Source organism: Tetrao urogallus (assembly GCF_951394365.1).
Source record: "Tetrao urogallus genome assembly, chromosome: 11".
NCBI classification, from domain to species: domain Eukaryota; kingdom Metazoa; phylum Chordata; class Aves; order Galliformes; family Phasianidae; genus Tetrao; species Tetrao urogallus.
The window spans coordinates 10,300,611-10,320,636 of NC_136824.1; the positions used below are offsets into that span (position 1 = coordinate 10,300,611).

At 37.9% G+C, this 20,026-nt stretch overlaps 1 protein-coding gene across 2 annotated transcripts in view; it reads right to left on the minus strand.

Moving 5' to 3' along the window:
- Nucleotides 1-4,305: 4,305 nt before the first annotated feature.
- SLC12A1 (solute carrier family 12 member 1) overlaps nucleotides 4,306-20,026 on the minus strand; it is a gene marked incomplete at both ends in the record, with an annotated part of 44,623 nt that continues 28,902 nt past the window's right edge. For both annotated transcript variants that reach the window (XM_079541021.1, XM_079541020.1), the window contains 10 exons: nucleotides 4,306-4,441; nucleotides 5,462-5,529; nucleotides 7,487-7,622; nucleotides 9,452-9,538; nucleotides 10,997-11,108; nucleotides 11,331-11,462; nucleotides 13,709-13,852; nucleotides 16,410-16,492; nucleotides 17,368-17,474; nucleotides 19,755-19,895. In XM_079541021.1, coding sequence (XP_079397147.1) covers nucleotides 4,306-4,441; nucleotides 5,462-5,529; nucleotides 7,487-7,622; nucleotides 9,452-9,538; nucleotides 10,997-11,108; nucleotides 11,331-11,462; nucleotides 13,709-13,852; nucleotides 16,410-16,492; nucleotides 17,368-17,474; nucleotides 19,755-19,895 — 1,146 coding nt within the window. The remainder of the gene's footprint in view (nucleotides 4,442-5,461; nucleotides 5,530-7,486; nucleotides 7,623-9,451; nucleotides 9,539-10,996; nucleotides 11,109-11,330; nucleotides 11,463-13,708; nucleotides 13,853-16,409; nucleotides 16,493-17,367; nucleotides 17,475-19,754; nucleotides 19,896-20,026) is intronic.

Here is a 20,026-nt window from a genome sequence, read left to right on the forward strand (position 1 = left end):
AAAAAAAAAAAAAAAAAAAAAAAAAAAAAAAAAAAAAGTAACTTGGAAGTGTGAGAACTGATCTCAGAAAGATGAACCTTTTTCTGAGAAGGGACCTTGTCTGGTACTCCTAGCAGCAAGCACTGTGGTGAAAGTAAAAGGGATTAACTGTTGGGTACATTACAGCAGGAGATAGCAGATCCACAGGAAAAACGGGGAGCTGAGGAATCAATTCCCGAAGCTAAAAATCAGGAGAAATACATAAGCTGCCCTTGGAGCAGTTTGAATACCTTTTTAGGAGTGGACTTTACTCAGGCAATATCAGTTTTGCTTTTGTAACTGATTTTACTCATTTTATATTTTACTTAATTCTCTAGTTATACAGTTTCATTTAAAGAAATAAATGAAAGAACTAATGGAGTAATGCTCCTCTGTTACCTTTGGGGGATACAGAAAACTAAGGGGAATGTATGGAACCAGGAAACCCAAGGGATTGGGATCTGTTTTGTAAAATAATCCAAAAGGCAGTTCAGATTGCTAATAAGACCAATTGCTGGGATTGTGCTCATCTTCTCGAACATGCTGAGCAGGGAATTTCATTAGCTAATATATCTTGGAGAAACTTGTGTGTTGGGACAAATTTTACGGTTGGTGATGACAAAGGAGAGGGAATCTTTTAATTGGGAGGTCCAGTGCGTTCCACTCCTTTGCTCTATGATTTATTCCTTTGTTAGGGGTGAGTGAATTGGAAAAGGGAATCATGAATATCACAGAATCACAGAATTGTAGGGGTTGGAAGGGACCTCCAGAGATCATCGAGTCCAACCCCCCCAAGTACCCCCCAATGTAGCACATTCTCTCACAAAGGGCATAAAAAGGAATTCTAATTAGAGCAATAGGCTTTCAAGTGTGATCTACCCACAAGCTTTATTCCTGAGAGCGTTACCACCAATATGTCAGCCAATAACCAATATGTCAGCCAGTGTAGAAGTAATTCAAAATACAACAATGGGTGCTGTGTATGCACCACAGAAAGAAATATCTCAAGCAGGAACGGAAGCCCTCTGAAATAGAATGGCTCTAGGTATGTTGTTTGCCCCAAAAGGAGGGAGTTGTACAGTAATTAATACAAGTTGTTGTTGCTTATATGTAGACCAAAGTGGTAAAACTTCTACAGATTTGGATGAAGTTTGGAAGCAGGCAAAAGTATTGCACGAGGTTCAAAAAGACAGTACTGCTTAGAGGTTTGACAGGTATTCAAATGGTTGGCTTCCTGGTTTCCTGATTTAAGTTTCTGGATTATGAAAGTCACAGCAGCTGCCTTTCTGGTAGTGTTAGCTTTTGTCTGTTTATATGTTGTATTGAAGTGTGTGTCTTAAGTGTTGCTTGATGTTAATTAACAAAACTTTGGAGAATATGAGATTGATATAACCTATATTGTTAGGTAATTCTCAAAGGAAGGAATTGTCAGTAAGAACTAAACTTCGTGTGAATCTTTGTATATGAATCCTTAGATATAGAAAATACGTACTTTTCTCTACTTGAAACTGCTGAAGCGATTAAGAAGAGGAACTCTTAATCACAGTGAGGTGACTAAACTTGTATTTGAAGATAGGAACATCTTCAGAACACATGTAGTTAATTAGCATGGCTAGTTAGCCCGAGGATAGGGAGATGAGCCCTATCTTTAACTAATCCACTGAAGGCTGGAGCCTGTATTAGGGTGGTGGTCAAGTGATAAGAACAGGTATAAAGAAGTGCTGCAAATACCCTGGAGTGTGCTAGCTTTGTGGAAGATTACACGGCACCCAAACTTGCACAGTTCTCAGTGAGTCAGTATCTCAGCTGTGTGTGTGAGGCTGGCTTACTGCACACTGGGTAACAAATCTGCCTTTCGGACAGGAGCAGCACAGTAAATTTGCCCATTCATAAACCTCCACGAGTGGCTGAGCTGTATGTTTGAGCCCTTAGGCTGTAGTTTAGCTGTCTGAAGTGTAGGATGTGCATTTGAAGAAATTTCAGAATATTTTTGCTCTTGCTTCATAGAAGGGTGTTTTCCATCTTGCATATCTTTGGTCACCTTATCAATGCTTGCTTTTGTTGTATCTGATCAAATCAACGCTAGGTTATAAAAATGTGTTGAGTTGGTAGTGTGGTGTATGCTCAAAATGTGCTAGACAGTTTTAGAGCCACTTTTTTTTCCTAGAGTTGTCAAATGTGTAATTAAAATTCAGTTACTAACATAGTAATTAAAATTCAGCAGTTGCTTTATGCATAATGTATGCTAAAAAAAATGGAAGTATCTGTTTCAGAGTGGGAAGGGAGCTGGACTGATAAAATTTTGCAAGTTGCAATTCGAGAGTTCATAATTAGCATTTTCAGCACATTAATTGTGCAAACGTGTTAAAAAATACTGTGAGGACGATGTAGTGGAAGCTCCTTGGAAACTGCTGTGTAGAAATGACTTGTCAATTTGTGGAAATAATGCTTCACTTTAAGATGGTAAAGCACTGTTGTGTGTTTGCATTGCTGGTTGTAAATTCCACAGCGCTGCGGTGTGGATACGTCTTTAATTTATCTCTGTAGTCTGAGCAAGGAGTTTTACATTGATGTGTCTGGTGGTACTTAGTTTTTGATGGCTGCTCATTTAGAAATGAACCTCTTGGGATTCATTTTTGCAATGCTCACAGCGATGTTTGTAGAGAAGGTGCATGTAGTACTGAAAGTGCCATTGCTAATGTGTATTGTGATTTTTCTCTTTTTAGATCTTCTTAGGTCCCTGCCATCAGCTTGGGGCGATGTTCCCCATTGATTGAGAATTTGCAGTAGTTGAGAATATTTAGGAAGCTATCCTTGTTCATCTACCTTCTGTGTCTTGTGGCAAGAGGCTCTTGCAGAAGGTCTAATTAGAGCCTCACTAAAAACTTGTTTTTAGATTATATCTGCTTAATCTCTGCAGTGAGAGACTGACAGGGTGGTGGCCATTGCAATTCTACAAATGCAGAAGGACCTGACAGCATGTAGCAAGCTCCTTTGGTATGGCTAATGTCAGTGTGAAGGATGGAAATAATTTCCATGTTTTGCAAGTGCAGAATTTGAGGTTTGGTTTGCTCAGAGCTGTGAAGTCTTATTGTATCCAGGAAACTCGTATATCTGTGTCCTGCAGTTAAACTGCAAAGTGATCCTTCACCCTGGTTGTAAATGTGTAAGAAGGGGCAAAGGAAGAGCATTGGGAGAAAATATCAGTATTTCATACTGTGCCTTCAATAGCTGGAGAAAATAAAACATGGATTATTGGACTATATTACCATGTTCTGCTGAATTGCTGCTGCTAAACTTGAAAAATATGAATATCAAGCGTTTGGTGTTTTTGGAGATGAAGCGCTAGGTCCTCTGCAAGTTATGTTCTCATAATTCAGGCAGAGATGGGGTCTGAGGCCTGCTTTGTGATGAGCATTTAGAGAAAATCAGGGTCCGCTGGCTTTCCTGGGGCTTAGATTTCCGTTAATCTCTCCAGAGGAGCTGCACTCCTTCATGGTCTTTAATTCAAATAATGCTTACCCATTGGATATAGCTTTCCCCATTAAAAGGAGAATCTACTTTTATTGACAGCTGAAATGATGAAGTGCTATAATGGTGCAGAATAGAAAATAGAAAAATGCACAGCTTAATGGACTTATTTTACTTCAAGTTGATGTATAATGAGTATTATTTAGAAAGTCTAGGAAATATGAAACTATATAAAACTTTATATAAATAAAGAATAACTCAATTCAACTCAGCTAATCAAATTTATTTTGTTCTCTAATCACTTGCATGAATCACTGTATATATTATCCCGAAGTATAATCTCAGATTTTCTTAACTCATAACATTCATAGCAAAAATTGTCTGAATATTTAGTAGCTCACTAATTTCCTTTTGAAATTTACATACCGCCTTTAGTTACTGCAATCATACATTCCAGTCCATGTCAGAGCTTGAAAATTCATTATCAGCTCTTGTCATATAGAATCCATCTCGTTATCTATGCAACTTTTTTTGTTTGCAAGTTAATTAGAAGCATTTGAATTAACATTGCATTAAATTAGCATTACAATTTAGGTAAAGGCATCTGCTCTAGGCATAGGTTTTAATTTGGCAATATTATAATTAAACAGCGTCGTGGGTATTCTGCTTGCTTTATATCACTTTATGGCTCTGACCTAATGGATACCATAGTTTTTTTCTCTCCTCCAAGTTGGTGCATTTGATTTTCATTCATTTTGCTTTGTGTTTGCTAGTAACTATGACCGTGCCATTTGGAAGCAGTATTTATTTACAGATTTAAGAATAGAAAGTCAGTACATTCTTGTGGTTGCCCCTGACCATTAAGATTGGAGGAAGGTTCTTTGAGAGAATTTCTAGCCAAGCCATATACAGGTAATCGGACACTACTCCTTTTCTTGCCACTGGCAGAGTCCTGTTCAGATAGACAGAAAATCAGCATTAACATTATTAAGAAAAAGGGAGACATGCATTCTCACTAAATATTAAGCAGAAAGTGTTGGCTATTCATGTGCGACTCAGAATGTTCATAATTAGTCTGTATGATGATTTTCATCTTAGAGAGCACAAAGCTAACACCAGGTCTTAATCTTGCAAACTCTTGGCTTAACATGGCTATTTGTGGTGAAAGTGAACTGCTTGAGAATATCTTTTCCCCCCAAATAGCTATAGAAGCATTTTGAGCACCATCAAGCTGCACACATGGTGAAATAATAAAAAAAATAAAAAAAAAGTGCAGTGCATGCACTTTTTTGCAGTCCATCAGTGTCTCCTGATTTGTAGATACTGTAAGATGGCAGGTTGGATGTGTGATTCCATTTATGGTAAATATGACACGATCGCTCCTATTTTGAGACCCAGTTAAGTGGGCTAAAGATGTTTATCTCTGCATTGGGAATACTGATTTATGGACTACGTTTAAGAAACTTTAAACTTTTTGAAAACTGGTTTGAAAATGAGTTTTTGTATCCTTATTGGTGAGATTTTCCTTTATGCAATTCATCAGCTAATTCAGTTTCACATAACTTGAATTCAGTTTTGGCTAACAACTCTATTGATTATGTGCAAACCAAAATAATATTTTCTCACACTTTTTGTTCTTAATAGCTTGAGGGAGAAGAGGGGAAAGGAAGCATAATGAGTATTTCCTGCAGGTGGGTAAGCAGGTGTAATGCTCGAAATGTAGAGTGGGGTGTGAAGATGACATTTTTGATACATTTTCAAAGATTTACTTTAAGCTATAAAGAAGTATGAGGAAAGATTCGTATTTAGAGTAGTCCCAGAGAACTGTCAGCCTGGATTTAAGCTCTCAAAATATGCTTAAAAAGTAACTTTCCCCTCAGTGAGTTAATACAAGTATTTCTGTTGATCTACTCCAGAATCCCTGCTCATGTCAGCTTATTCTCCAAGTTAAAGATAAAACTTTGCTACTCACAAGACAATGAGGTTAGCTGCCCTCGAGTGCTCTTGTAAGAGTTCATTCAAACGAACTTGGCGATAACTCTGTTTAAATCAAGACATGGGTTAAAGAAAAAGATTCAGCCAGTGATCTGCAGTCCTTCCTGTTGCCTATAAGATTTTCTGTTACTGCATTGGCAGCACTGGAAGCCAGGTCTGCTCTGTGACCCAGAGCGAGTGACAGAGATGGCAAACTATGAGCCTGTCCTAGGATGTTCTTCTTGATTTGCCTTGTTACCCAGGGGCCAGAGTCATTCCCATCTGTTTAAGGTTTCCTAGGAATGGAGATTGGTTTTGTACTGGCACAGTACCATGTCTGGATAAGATGTAGTTATAAGTATTTGTTTGGCTATGTGATATAGCTGTTTGGGAACTATTCAGAGACTCTTGTACTATAATTTGATGGTGGATAATATATTAATTCCTATATCTGCCAGTGCTGAGCTACAAATGGATGAGGCTGGGCTCCTAGTGGTGCATATGGCCAAAAAACTCAAACAGAGAAAGTTCCATACAAACATGTAGAAGAACTTCGTTGCAGTAAGGGATGACGGAGCACTGGAACAGGCTGCACAGAGAAGTGGTGGAATCTCCATGGAGATGTTCAAGACCCATCTGAACACCAAGCTGTGTGACATGCTGCAGGGAACTTGCATTAGCAAGGGGTTGGACTCCATGATCTCTTGAGGTCCTTGCGATTTTATTTTATGGAGATTTAGCCTTTATCGTACTGCTGACTGCTTTAAACATGGAGGTTTTTCTCTTGGTTCTTTAGTCAGTGACCAGGCAGGACCAAGCTTAATCATTATATAAATGTGTATGTACTGATACTTATTTTTCCTCCTGTTGCATTGTCATTGTTTCTGCATACAAGAGCTTACATCTGGGAGTCTTTTATTATGGAGGTGTTCTAAAGACTCCCAGCCTTTGATTTATGCTGAGTGTTTTTAAAAGTTTTCTGCAGGCAGCTGACTGCCGTAACTTTATGCTGGCTATCAACTCTGTGAAAAGGGCGATACTGTGAGCAGCCAGTCTGCTTCCTAGCTGCTGCCGTCAGTACTATGGTGTGTAATCTTAAATTGGCATTGATTTCAGCTTATGCTAATATGTCAGACCGTGACCCTTGACAGCTCTGAGCTCTGACTCACAGTCCTTGCTCCACTTGAGGAAGTTGCCAGCACCATAAAGCAGAGATAACTAAACTCCAAGTGCGCTCAGGTTAATCCAGCAGGAGCCATAAATGAGATTCCTAGATTCATTCTCTGAGAGTTGCAGCAGAACTTGTCTCTTAAGAATGAACGCTTCTCAATAACCTGTCAGCACTGGCCTGATCAAGCCTGGCAGATCACTGCTAAAAGGGTGCATTCCAGCAATATTAAAGTGCATCCCAGTCTCCAGTTTACCCAGGGGATTAGCCAGCATCAGCCTTAAAATATCTCCAGACTGTGGGAGAGTTCCTGCATTATTGGCAGGTTTAAACTTAGTTCTGCCATTGAAGTAAGAATCCATGTTAAATCTTGCCTTTTGGGCAAATTCCTAGAGCTGGTTGCAGGGTCTGGGTTCAACTCTAATTTCCCAAAGTGGTTAATGTTTTGAACTGTTCTCTTTTTAAGACATTCAAACTCTAAACAGTGGAACTGTCCAATAAACCTCTCAGCAGATCTTATTAGCTCAGGCTTAGCACAGTACTCTGGCTTCTGGTTTAGAAGTGGCTTTCATCTGGCTGGCTTTGAATGTGGGCAGAGCTTCCCACTGACCTTGAAGATACTTTGTAAACATGCTGAGGTGTTACAAAGTGCTGATTAATGCAGTCATAACACACCTCCAGCGTTCACAACATAAATCCAATTTGCAAATAGCAAATACAGGTTATTTCATGTCATGATTCTAATTTCATATCTCGTTTTTATATTTCTTTTTTATATTTCTTACTAATAACTCGAAACATCTGGTCTGAAGCATAAGAATAGGTACGAGAGTAAAAAGGTAGGCCAGGCTTTACCTTTTCTTTGAATGCTTCCAGCTCTGCATCGGTAATTTTCCATGGAGTCTCTCGCTTTAATTTCTCAGCAGTTGTTAAATCTTTGCAGCTTTCATGGAGACGATATGGTTCAATCATCTCTTCAAAGAATTTCCAACTGAAACAGGAGTTACAAAGGAGGCCTTGCTTCAGGATATGCACTCGCTAGCTTATTTTGTAGACGCTGTGTATGGCAGGCCCTGCTGACTATAAATGTAGCTTAAAAACATGCAAAAACTTAACTGTTCTTTGCTGCATTATGCCCCAGGTTTTATCTGTACTTCTTCAATATGTTAAGGTAATTTGAGGATGACTAAAAGGTTATTTGAGGATAATGAAACACTGTGTTTAGCCTGTTACAGTTGCAGAGAATTTGCTGCATTTTCCTGGTTATACAGTTTTACTGCCACAGATGTAATGAAATAGAAAAACAGACGATATAAATCTCCTGTAGCAAGGAGTTGAGGGAAATGCTGCAGTTTTGGGTGTTTGTTGTTGTAGTTTGTTTTTAGTTTTTTGTTTTTAGTTTTTGTTATATGGAGATGAGATTTGTAGTCATTTTCCACCTTTTCCATAGTTTCTCTCTTAATTTGTTCTTGAAGCTATTGATTATCTGGAGAAGTTTATCATCCTGCCATACATCCCTGCTTGTCTGTTGGTTGGAAATTTCTAGAATCCCACAGAGACTCCAGGAAGTTTATGTTTTGTTAATGCAAATGTGTTTCTATTTCTGTTAATGTGTGTTTTATATTCTATGCTATCTGTGGGGAAAACCGGAGCCTAAAAGAATTAAGAGACTTAACCTTAGGTTGCACCTCAGCTCAGTGGAAGGCTCTGGGGGGAGAAGAGGAGCCCTTTGACTGTGAAGTATCTATGGACTATGGGTGGGTTGGAAGGGAGGATAGTAAGATGAGAACATTCTTTAGGACCAAGAGCAATATTATTAATTAGGATTTAGTTGTTCTCAGAGCAAAGCACTATATACTTTTGTATACAAAAAGTAGAAGAAATAGGCTATAGTGATAGAGGGATGCTTTAGAAAGCAGGGAGTCTTGAATATCTTGGATAATCTCCAATGCATGGAAAGAAAAATCCAAATGTTATATGAGCAAGCAGATCACCCTTGAGCAAAAGAGAGAAGGTGCATTTATCCTTTTTACTGGGCTTTTTTACAACAGATTCTGAAGTAAGGGCTTCCTTATAATGTGTATATGGAAGGCATTGCTATATGAAGTGCCAGAAAAACCAGGAGACATCTGTGAAGGTCAGATTATTATTATTATTATTTATAATTTGCTATGGAGAGCAAAATGTTTAGTAGCTGCAGGATCTGAAAATAAGCTTAGCTAATACAGTTGGAGGTGGAGTTTCCTGAGCAATATCTTACCAACTTCCTAACTCACCTGAGAACATTAATTCCATAGATAAATAAAAAATTTAAAAAATGTATTTGAGTTATGGGGGTGTATTATAATATTATTCTCAGGGGAAAGGAAAAAGTATGCTTGTTTTTGACCAGAAAGTTGTTAAGTTTATGAATGCATGGTAAAATGCAGAAAAGTGAGTTAGCAGAGAAGAGAACTGTGACTGACTGGCTAATATGATGAAGTGTATTGCAAACTAATGGATATGAAAAGCCAATATAAACTGCCCTGTTAAATGTAGTGGCTCTTAAATATATTGTCTGGTTAGTCTTCATTAAAATTATGTCTTACCATTGCAACATGAAGAAAAAGGCTGTCTATAGTTTTGACACTTTGGATTGTGATTGTTAAAATGTTATTCTCTTTTTTCGTGCTCTGGGTACTTGGGAAATTATTGCAATAAAGTGACTGTTATTTCATCATCACCATCTTTTTTTTTTTCTTTTTTAAAGCTCAGCATACAAGAAACAAGCTCCTGATAAATGCCTGCTGCTAAATAATGCATTTTGGTAAATTTTCTTACCTCTCTTTGTTGGGTTTCATATTGATGTCACAAATGATATTAATGTCAGCAAATTTTATTCTAAATTTGCTTAGAAGCGAAGCCATCCTGAAAACAAAAGAGATAATATTTTATCATTGTATTTCTGAGCGCCTTGCATCAAAGAGAACGCGTAAATGAGTTATCAAACGCACTTGTCTCATTACCTTTAACTATATGACAGAGTACTTTAAATGCCCTAGTTAGTGTTTCAGTTTCCAATTACAGAACTGGATTGATGTGATCGCTTTGGTATAATTTATTTAAATGATGATTTATGAAAATAACAAAAACTGAAGAGCGTTTACATTTTGGAAAAATGCATGGATTAAGAACAATTCCTAGTGTAGTTGGTAGAGTATGTTCTAGTGAAAATGTGGTGCAGAATGTTCATATGAAATACCTAAAATATTTTTATGCACAAGTCTATATTGATCTGCTCGAATGTTGTCTTTCCATATTTTCATAAGAGAAAATACAGTGCTCTTCTGCACCAATTGACAGTAGGAATAGTTTACAGCTTTGTGTGCTCATGCTGAGTGTAGAGAATCGGTTGTCAGTTTTGCCTTTGGTATAAGTATGGTTGGGAACTCCTAAATTTATTTCTTTTTTTACAAACATGTACATATCTGTTCTGCTTAAGGACGTTAACTTTAAGGGTAGTCCTTGTAACTGGCAGTACCACAGCAGTGAGGAGGAACTCTCCTCCGTAAAGGTTTCCTTTATGTGGAAACAAAACCTGTGGCAGCTGTCTTGATGGGGCACGGTGCTGTAATCCTAGTGATACTGGCTGAATTCATACTCCTGTTCTTGCATCTGTCTTGCCTGCTTTCCACTGGAGTTTTAAATGGAGATAACTAACTACATAGTACTAATATTTCTTTAAGAAGTAGCATCCATCCCAGATTTTCATCCTAAATTGCCTACTTCACCTGGTAGTGAAATGGCTGTGCCTGTAGTGTGTAAAGTGCTTCAGAAGAAAAGGTCCTACATACAGTGATGATAATAAGCTTATATGAGTACCTTTCATTTGCTTGAAGGCAAATGGTTATGAAATCTAGACTTCTTAAAAAAGTTAACTGACTTGGTCTTTAGTTGATTAACTTGATCTTTACCTTCCTTACATTTTTACTATGGTTAATTATATTCATGTGGGCTATGATAGTTGCATATGAGAAGCATCATGTGCAATTTCACTTACTGTTAACTAGATAATCTCATGTAAATCCCATAAAACAAGTGATAATCTCATTACAGTGTGCAGAGTGCTCTTCTCTGAGAAGGGAATATGAGCTGTTAATGGGAAAATATCTGGATGTGAGTTTTCTTTGGTAATCACCATTTACACTGAGCCTTAAGGCTCATGCCATAAACTCAGCACCTTTCTGTGAGGTACTTTGTTTTTCTTTTAGAACTGCCCATGCTACAGCAAACCGGTTGTGCTGAGTAATTCCAGTTTCTGCTGTATATGTGCTATATTCATCAGTTCAAACTCTTTAAACAGTGAGGCAAAGTAGGGATATTTACACTAGTTTTTCTTCTTCAATCCTATTGACTTTTCCTCCAGTAAAGATCCTTAATTTGCAATTTTTCCACTTCTTCCTGATAGTTAGAATGTAAGGAATTAGGATTGTTAGACCTAGACAAAGATAGAAAATTGCAGGAAGACAGAATTAGTGCATTGTATGGTAAAAATGCTATCCTTAACCCCGCCAACGTTGGAGATGCTTTTTTTCTGTTTATAGTATTTCAAGATAAACTTAATTACATAACTGTAAAACAGTTTTGTGCAAATTCCCAAATGTTTTTGCGTGGCAACATAGAAATCTCTCTTCCTGTGGTTCTTACATTAATTCCTTACCTCCGTCATCGAACAGCCACCAAATGTCAATTGTGCCTTTTCCTTGTTTCTTTTTAAACTGAGTGCTGGCTTCTAGAAGCTTCTGATTGAATTCTCCCACATGCATTGACTGTACTGTGTTAATGGTGCTTTCTGAAATGAGAACGAGAAGATAAGGCAGGTTTCTGAGAAGCTGAATAGCTGTAGGGAGCCATTGGAGAAAAAACATCTGGACTTATTTTGTCACTTTCACATAGTTTTTTTTGAGTTCCTTTGTACAAAAATAAAGGAGAAAAAGATTTGTGAAATCTTGTTTAACCTTGCCTTAGTTCACCTTTTACTTAGGAACAAGCTGTATGTTTGGGTTTGTCCAAACTCAATCAATTGCTTCTCTAACCTGGCATGTTTGTATGACGTTCACTATCAGATTCTAAAATCAATTAATCTGCTTGATACCTCAGATCTGTGAGTGCCTCTATAAACTTAGGGAAGTAGAATTGGCTGTTGTTCCCATAAGGAACAAGAACTCATCTTTCTGAAATGTGTGGTTGCATTCTGTTGCCTGAATCAAGGTGGGCAACTAGAAAAGTACTTGTTTTCTGTCCCATGGATTTACTTTCTTCTTTAGTCTGTCTTGTTAAAACAGATGTGAAATATTTGTGTAAAGACCTGACTTGCTTGTGCTATAATTCCTATACTCTAAAACTACAGAAGTTGACAGCACAGGTAGTATGGACTCCTAATGTACCAGTACACACAGGAAACAAACCTTTTGTAATATTGTGTCTCTGCATCATAATGTCTTCAAAAGGTTTATCTGATTATCTGTTCTCTGGATCTTGTTAACTATCCTAGATTTCACTGGCACTTTCAAAAGCAATTAAGGAATATATGATAAACTTTAGAAACAAATGCCTATTGCTTGGTGTTTGTTTACAAGCTTATCTTCTGTTGGAAAGTACAGAATTTCATAAAGCTAACAGTTAATACAAACCGCTAACTGGTTCTAGCAAGAACACACATTAGACTAAGACTGGAAGGCAGAAAACGGAGGCAAGGATGGCAATTTCTGTGTGCTTGAGAGGGTTGTTATTTCCTGAAAATAAACTTTGCTTCCTGCTCTTTGCTTGGCTGTTGTCGAAAGTTATGGTCCCGTCTATGCACTAATAGCATCTCTAATTCCATCTTTTGAAGCCTGTGGCTTTATTACTGCTTCTCTTCCAATGACTTAAAAAAAAGACAATCTCAGAACAGCATAAATGGAGCAGACAGGCTTCTGTAGAGATTTTACTTTGCCAGGTTGCTTTGTTCTGTTTCCTATATTTCTAAAGCATGTACACAACAGTTCTAAAGAAGCTGTGGGCTTTCCTCTGCAATTGTAACATTTGTGCTAGAAGATGCAACAACTTCGGGGAGGAAGCATATTACATGATTTGTGCCTTTCTGAACTAAATAAGCAGGTATTTGAGGAAAGGGTGCGCATTTCTTGGCGTTTTTTTTTTTAATAAAAATATATTCTACTGAAGCCTGCAAAATGAACTGAAGTCTGCAAAGTAAAGAATAACAACATTTTGTGTTTTCAGTCTGTAGATCTTCTTGATACCTCCAAGAGCTGCCTGCACAGCCAGATGTAATAGACTCTGCAGGTGAAAATTCTGAAAATACTTATCTGCATACAAGCATAGCTTCAGGTGGGTCATTATCATTGCAGCCTAGCAATTCTGAAATGAGACCTTTAATTTTGTCTGTACTTCTGTCTCATTTTACTATATCTGAAACGTAATTTTGATTTCATATGCTGTACATTTATGTTGTGTTAATTAGTTATTTTACCACGTGCTGTATATGTACTTTCAGTATTTTTACCATTTCCATTTGTACATTTTTGTGAAATTATGCTCAGAATATAGAGCAGTAGTGCTGTTTTTACCTGTTTTCCAGATGGACTGTGTGTGTGTGTGAATGTTGAATAAAATGGGATTGCTTCATATCTGAGTATTTTGCATGTGTTCCTGTTTTCTTTAGAGGGGGAATAAAGTGGCTTTGTTTAAAAAGAGAAAATACCTGTAAAAAATAAGACTTGATCTGTGTTCCTCAAGCATTCATAATCACATACAATTTTTGGCAGATGGACTTTTCAACTGAGAGCTTGTTTTTAAATCTATGTAGTGAATGGGAGCAGACAGGAGTTGTGTTCTACATGGCCTTCTACCTCAGGAGGATGTGCTATTCTGGACTATATTATGGCCACTAAGGCATGTTGCACAAGAGAGGCCTCATTCCAGGAGCTTCTGTGTGGCTCGAGAGCTTTGGCCTTGGAGTTGAAGTCCAGTTTTTGCATATTGGTGAGAGTGTGATGAATTAAAGTGTCAGGGAGAAGTTCTCCTTTTGAAACTTACCATTTTTTGTTTCATGTTTTGTGATATTGAGTTTTCTGGCTTTTCTGAAGAATCCACAGATGCCACTTCTTTCTTCTTCAAATTCATTTTCTTTAATTGTGGCTTCCAGTACCAATCTCTCCTGCTCCAGTTTCTCTAATTCCTCTGTATATTGGAAAACATAAGGGAACTGTGAACACATCATTTTCTACTTTAAATAAAATCACTTATTGAAATAATAGTGATGTTATAATTGCTGTTGTAGCTCTTAGTACAAAATGTAAAGCTGCTGGAAGAAAGTACTTTGTTCTTGTGCCAATAGGGAAGAGGAAGCCGAATTCATCTCTGGAATCCTTAACACAGAGTGCCCATGCCTTTTGCAGCAGTGGTGTGTACTACAGGATTAGTTAACTCTTCCCAGATTTCCTTTTCCAGGCCAAATTCAGTCTTACTGCACTTGATGGTCACCTAAAGTACGCTATGTATTTAGTTATGTTTGTGGGTTGTTTTTCTTAAGAATTTGAAGACACTTTAGGAAAGCTGTTTTCCTATAGTGAGAAAGCTAATGTATTCGTTTAAGCCCTTGGGCCGCTGGACTAAGAACAGGGCTGCATCAATTTGACTTGAGATTCATGGAAAAATGTGAGGGTACTGAATATGTGATCGGTTTCTATGCTGAAATATTTCTTATCGTTTATTCTTTTAGCATTTGCTGCAAAGAGTTAAGATTTAGCTGAACAATTCTGTAAATTCAGTAATGTAAAAGATAATTCCATCTTAGCAATATTAGACTTCTGCTGAGAAAGGAGTACCATGTGTTATTATGGAATATACTATGGTGAGGTGCTAATTAATATGATACAAACATTTACCTTCAGAAGGCTTTTTTCTAGAGGGAAGGTCTTCCGTTTGAGTTGTATTGGGGGCTAAGAGTGAGGTAAATTTTAAGGTTTTTTTTTTGTTTGTTTGTTTTAAAACAAAGAAAAAACCTCATCAGCTAGACATCATCACCACTGCTGGCACTCTCGGTTGCCAACATAAATGAATATAATTTCTTTTACTTTAGAATCCATGACAACCATATGCTTCTAATTATTAGAGCTGATGATAACCACTAACTTAATGGTTATTCAGAAATAGATTTTCAGTTTCTCTCTTGAACAGAATTTCATAGCAAATAGAAAATAATCATTTTTTTCCATTTCAGAGACTGCATCTGCTTCAAAGCACTTCTGTATATTTGAGGATTTTCTTTTTTTCCTTACTGTTTCTAACTCTTTCTCATTTCTAGTGTCTTAATACTTTGTACTTGCTATAGTTTCACTGGTATTCTAACTAATGTATTTTTTCATCAGTCAGTTTCTGACTTAGAGCATGCAAAGAGGGTAGAAAGTTCTACTGGAGGTATTAGAGGGGTTGAGGAAAGCATAGATCTTTTGGGTCTATTTTCTTAAGTTCTCGTTTTGTACTGCAGCTCTCCATGCACATCAGGCTGCCAGAGAGGCTGCTTGGTAAATATTTGCATATCCTTTTTTGTGTTTCTGGATCGTTTTAATTCTTAGGTGATTTGCTTTTGAGGGCTGCCTTACCCTAGAATCCATCCTAGAAGGAGGAAAGGTTAGGTGGGAGCTAGACTCAGTTTTATTTAGCTGAGCTAGGATTCTTAATGTCCTTTCCGGGTGCTCTTTTAACAGCCGGGAGCGCGATCTGTCAGCAGCTCGGGGATGCTGTGGGGAGAAGCTGGAGGCAGTTTGCAGCAGGCGGCAGCAGAGAGTCGCCGTTCTCCTTTCCTATGAGCATCTCTGCTCTTGTCTATAGATATCGTCTATAGCACAAAGACTTTCTCTGGTGAGAAGAACATGGGGCTCTGGGAGTATCTCTAGGTTTAGGTTGTATCTGCCTGCTCAAGTAGTGAAGCTTGCAGAAAGTGGGAAAGTTATCATGCTGAAAACATAATTATTGTTCTAACGGGGTCCCTAAATGGAGCTGTTCCCTCCCCAGCATCCATGAAGAGCCAGTCGGACTCTTGTGTCCTAAAGAGGAAAACCAAGGCCACCTCTGTATGTCATTCCTGAAAGCCCTTTGTTTAGATTGTCTGTGTGCTTTCTCTCCATGTTTTCAACCCATATGACATTCTTCCTGAACTCCATGGCAAAAGGTTTTTGAGGGAAAACTCTTTCTTTCCCTGAGGGAACTCTTGAAGGATATATACTGCTAATCTGAGGAAGAATGAACAAAAAAGTGGAAAGGGGAATTGATTGCTTCCTGTGATTTCAAGATTTTTATGGCTTTCTGGGTCACTGAAAGCATAGCTTCCCAATTCCCAGCAGCCCAGAGGTCTCAGGTAGGCAGTGAGGAAGATGTGTCAAAAGCAGGAAGCAGCCATGCTGCACAGTGACAGGCTGCTCTGGCACAGCGTGATTTTACTGCTTTAGCTTGTGCCTGTGCTAGAAGTGCTTTGGAAGTTGAGTTATCTGGTGTGTAGAACTTATAACTTTGTGAGGCTTGGCCTTCTCTGCAACTGCCAGAGGATGTTGGCTTTAGCAAGGATTTTTGGCAGAATTGAAACTGAAGAAGCAATGAGGAAATGTAGAGGTCACATGTGTAGAAACTACTCTAGAAGCTGGATAGTGGCACTACATGTATTCATCAGTCTTCCTTGAGCTGAGCCTGTAGCGATTGTGCATGTGAAATATAATTTAGATGTTGAGATAACACATACCTTGAACCTGGAGGACCTGAGATATATCAAATCCTTGGCTAATTCTGACAATAATCATGCCAAGTTCAAAATCAAAGGCATCGCTGCAAAAGAAGAGAATATATCCTTTTGTATCATGTATGTTGCTGATGGAAAGCTACCTTGAGCATCTGCTCAGTGTTAGTACTCAGTGGGAGTTATTACTGCCATGTGCTGGGCTGTTCTGGATAAAATTGCAGGAGGTATTGTCCAAGATTAAGTACTGTTCAGTATCAACATTATTTTTCATTAAAGAAAAAAAAATAACTAAGAGTACTACAACTGGGTATGGGAAAAGATAGGCTATTCCTTAAAATGGGTCTTTCATACAACACTTTTTAGGAGCTAGGCTGCCAGTAGGTAATTTTTTCTCCCTGCTCTAAGGAAATAAAAAAGCTGGGGTGGGTTTTGCTGCAGTTTTGCAGGTGAATTTTGAACAAGAATCTGAGAAGACTGTTTCTAAATGACTGTTTCTGGCTAAATCCCAACCCACAGAGCTGCTGAGCCTTTGGCACACAAGAGATTTGAAGCAAGGCTCTTTGTCTGTCTCCTAGGCTTAAAAGAAGAATTCCATGATGTTCTCTTATTCCCTAAGTATGTGCATTAGGGTTGTTTTTCACTGAGCTCCAGCCTACAAAAAAAAAGGGAAAATATAGTTCTGCAAAAGCACTGCTGACAGCCGTGCAGCTTCTTTATGTAACGTTGTCAAGCCACATAATCTCTGATTGTGCCAGATGTTTGCTGAGCAGATCTCGCTAGGTGCGTGAAGCCATGGAGCTTTTTGTAATGAACAGAAACTTCTGTTTTAGAGCTAGCATTTGTGAACCCAGATCTCTAGGTATATTCTTACATTGTTTCTACTTGTCAAATTCTGTATGGAAATGTAGTATTAATACAGAATAGAGGGAGAAAATAGGGGTGATGCTGATCTGGTACTTACTGTATAACACCCACATAGTTTTCAACTTGTGTGACAGCAGCACTTCTCCAGTCCTTCTTAAATCCAATCACCAAAGTATTTGGTTTCATTCTACCCAATCCTGAGGCCTATCAATGTTAAAGCACTTCATGAGAACATGCACACACATGCTCTTACTGTAAATGAGAAGTAATGGTGAAAAATAACTGAAGTAATGTAGTGGAGAAGCTTATGCCTGGATTGCATTTCATGAATGTCCTTCATGCTCATACCCGTGTAAAAAAGATTAGCTCTAAATCATTCCAACTATAAATGATTTTTAGATGTCAGAAATGTAGTTTTGCTAAATTAGCATTCATTTGCATTTCTTCTGACATGCTCTTATTAAAATGGTTCAATAACTTGGAATCAAGAGAGAGTTCAAGTGCTGTTTGTATGCTCATTTTAACGTAATAGCATAAAGCTTTTATCAGATTTGGAATACCCAATAGACGGCCTGTCTTCTTTTTAAATACCTCAGATATGCAGAGAAGGCATACCCTCTCAATAATATATATCCTTTTTGCCTTGAGCTTAGAAACTGCTTCTATTCTGTTTGTCATATTCTTTCCAAAGGATTATCTGTCCAAACTAGCTAGACATGCTTTATAGATAAAAGTACAGTTTATAAACATGAACAAATGGTTTGTCAAGATTTTAGATTGTCCCCAGAACTGAGTCTGGATACTAAAACCTGAAAAAATAAGGGCTATCAGGTCTGTATTCAGGTAACCTAACTCTTACAGAAATCTAAATACTCAGTGTATGGGGGAACTTTGAGGAGGACACCCACAGATACACCAGCTTATAAAGTTACTACACTTGCCAATTTTTAGTGTAAGCAAAAAAAAAATAGGTAGAAATGTAGAGTCTTGGAGATTTTTATGAGGGCTGCTCCAAAACTAATCCTAATCTCTCCTATTTTAGTATGTTGGCCCACAGGAGGCAGACACAGGTGGTATGACAGTAGAGGCTGAACGTTCCTGCTGATATTTCATTACATGTTGTTGCTGTGCAACAGATGGCAGCAGAGGGGCAGTCTGGTAAAATGGTGCTTGACATGGAAGTCTTGCAGAAAACATTGCACCCATTGAGATTTGTTGACACTTGCTGAACATTTATGGAGACCAAACAGTGGAAGTGAGCACAGTGAGGTGGTGGGTGGTATGTTTCAGCTGTGGTGCCAGTGCCATGAAACACAAGCCATGTTCTACATGGCAGTGCCCAACTCCCGCCGTGAAATGAAGAGCATTTCAATCAGCTCATCTGCATGAATCAGCTAATGGTGGTGAATATATTGAGAAATAGTATCTTGTAGCTGAGAACTTGCTCTCATAGTGTTACTGTGCTCTTTGTGTCAGTTGTGATTGGAAACAAATAGAAGGCATTACTTTCAGAATGACTGAAAATTAGAGTAGTACTGTTGCATTTGCATTGCCTTAAATGATTCACTGCTTGACAAACCAATACAGGTGTCCTCATCATATCATAATGATGATAAAGTTATCCTTTTGTCTGCTGGAAGGGAATAATTTGTGGCTTAAACAGTAACAGAAAGGAAAAGATCTGACTATGACAGTTCTTAGAAGCATTACAGGGATCTCCTACTGAGACAATACATAAACTGAGGGTGAAATATCCATGTCAGGTTCTGATAGAATGAATTTTCTCTACATTTGTTCTCAGAATGAAATTTCTCTACATTCTCCACATATTTAAATTTTCAGATATATGAGAGAGAGAGAGGGAGATGGTAAGTACAAAAATAGGGCCTCTGTGCTACTTTTGTTGAAATCATTTTAAATTTAAAAATTCAAGTTAATTTAAGTGAACTTTTGGAAGTGGTCTGCTGTATTCTTAGAATAGGAGAAAAATACTGCATGCTTGTTTAGATAGCCTTTGCTGTTTAAAAAAAAAAAAAAAGAAAAAAAGAAAAAAGAGTGCTTATTACACTGAGTTTTCAGTGAACACTATAACATTCTTAGATACTTAATCTGTTGTGTAATGCCATGCAATCAAATTGATTTGAAGTGTATCATGTGACAGCTGCACAGAGATTCATGCTGTCCTGTAGATATCTCTCTCTCTCCCTCTCTCTCTCCCTCTCTCTCTCTCTATTTCTTTTTGTAATAATCCTGTTTTGTTCATTTAGGAAACAATTAGCCAGCCTAGTCTCATAATTCCATAGCCCAGAACTATATCTTATTATGAAATAACCTGTGTTGTAAACATGTGTACCCTCAGAATGCCCTCTCTACTACATTTTCCATTTATACATGGGACTTCTTAATAAGCAAACAGAATTGCTTTCCATAGGAGGATGCTTTGATGTATCACTCTTGTGTGCATTCTGTAAACAAAAAGCTTACTTGAAGGAGACTTTTGACTCCATCTCTGAAGCTGTCAGCTGCCACTGCTGCATAAAAGGCTTTTCTTTTGTTCTTTGTAAGCCAGGCCTGCTTTTTTGCCATGCCGCTGTTCATCTCCTTAACACACAGCTTGCGTGGTCCCTGCGTGATACAGTAACATATTATTAAGAATGCTATGTATTATACATCATAGAGTGATTTTGAAGGTGTTACTTTGTCTGCTGTGGGACCAGAGAGAGTAAAAAAAACAAACCAACATGCCATATTTATTG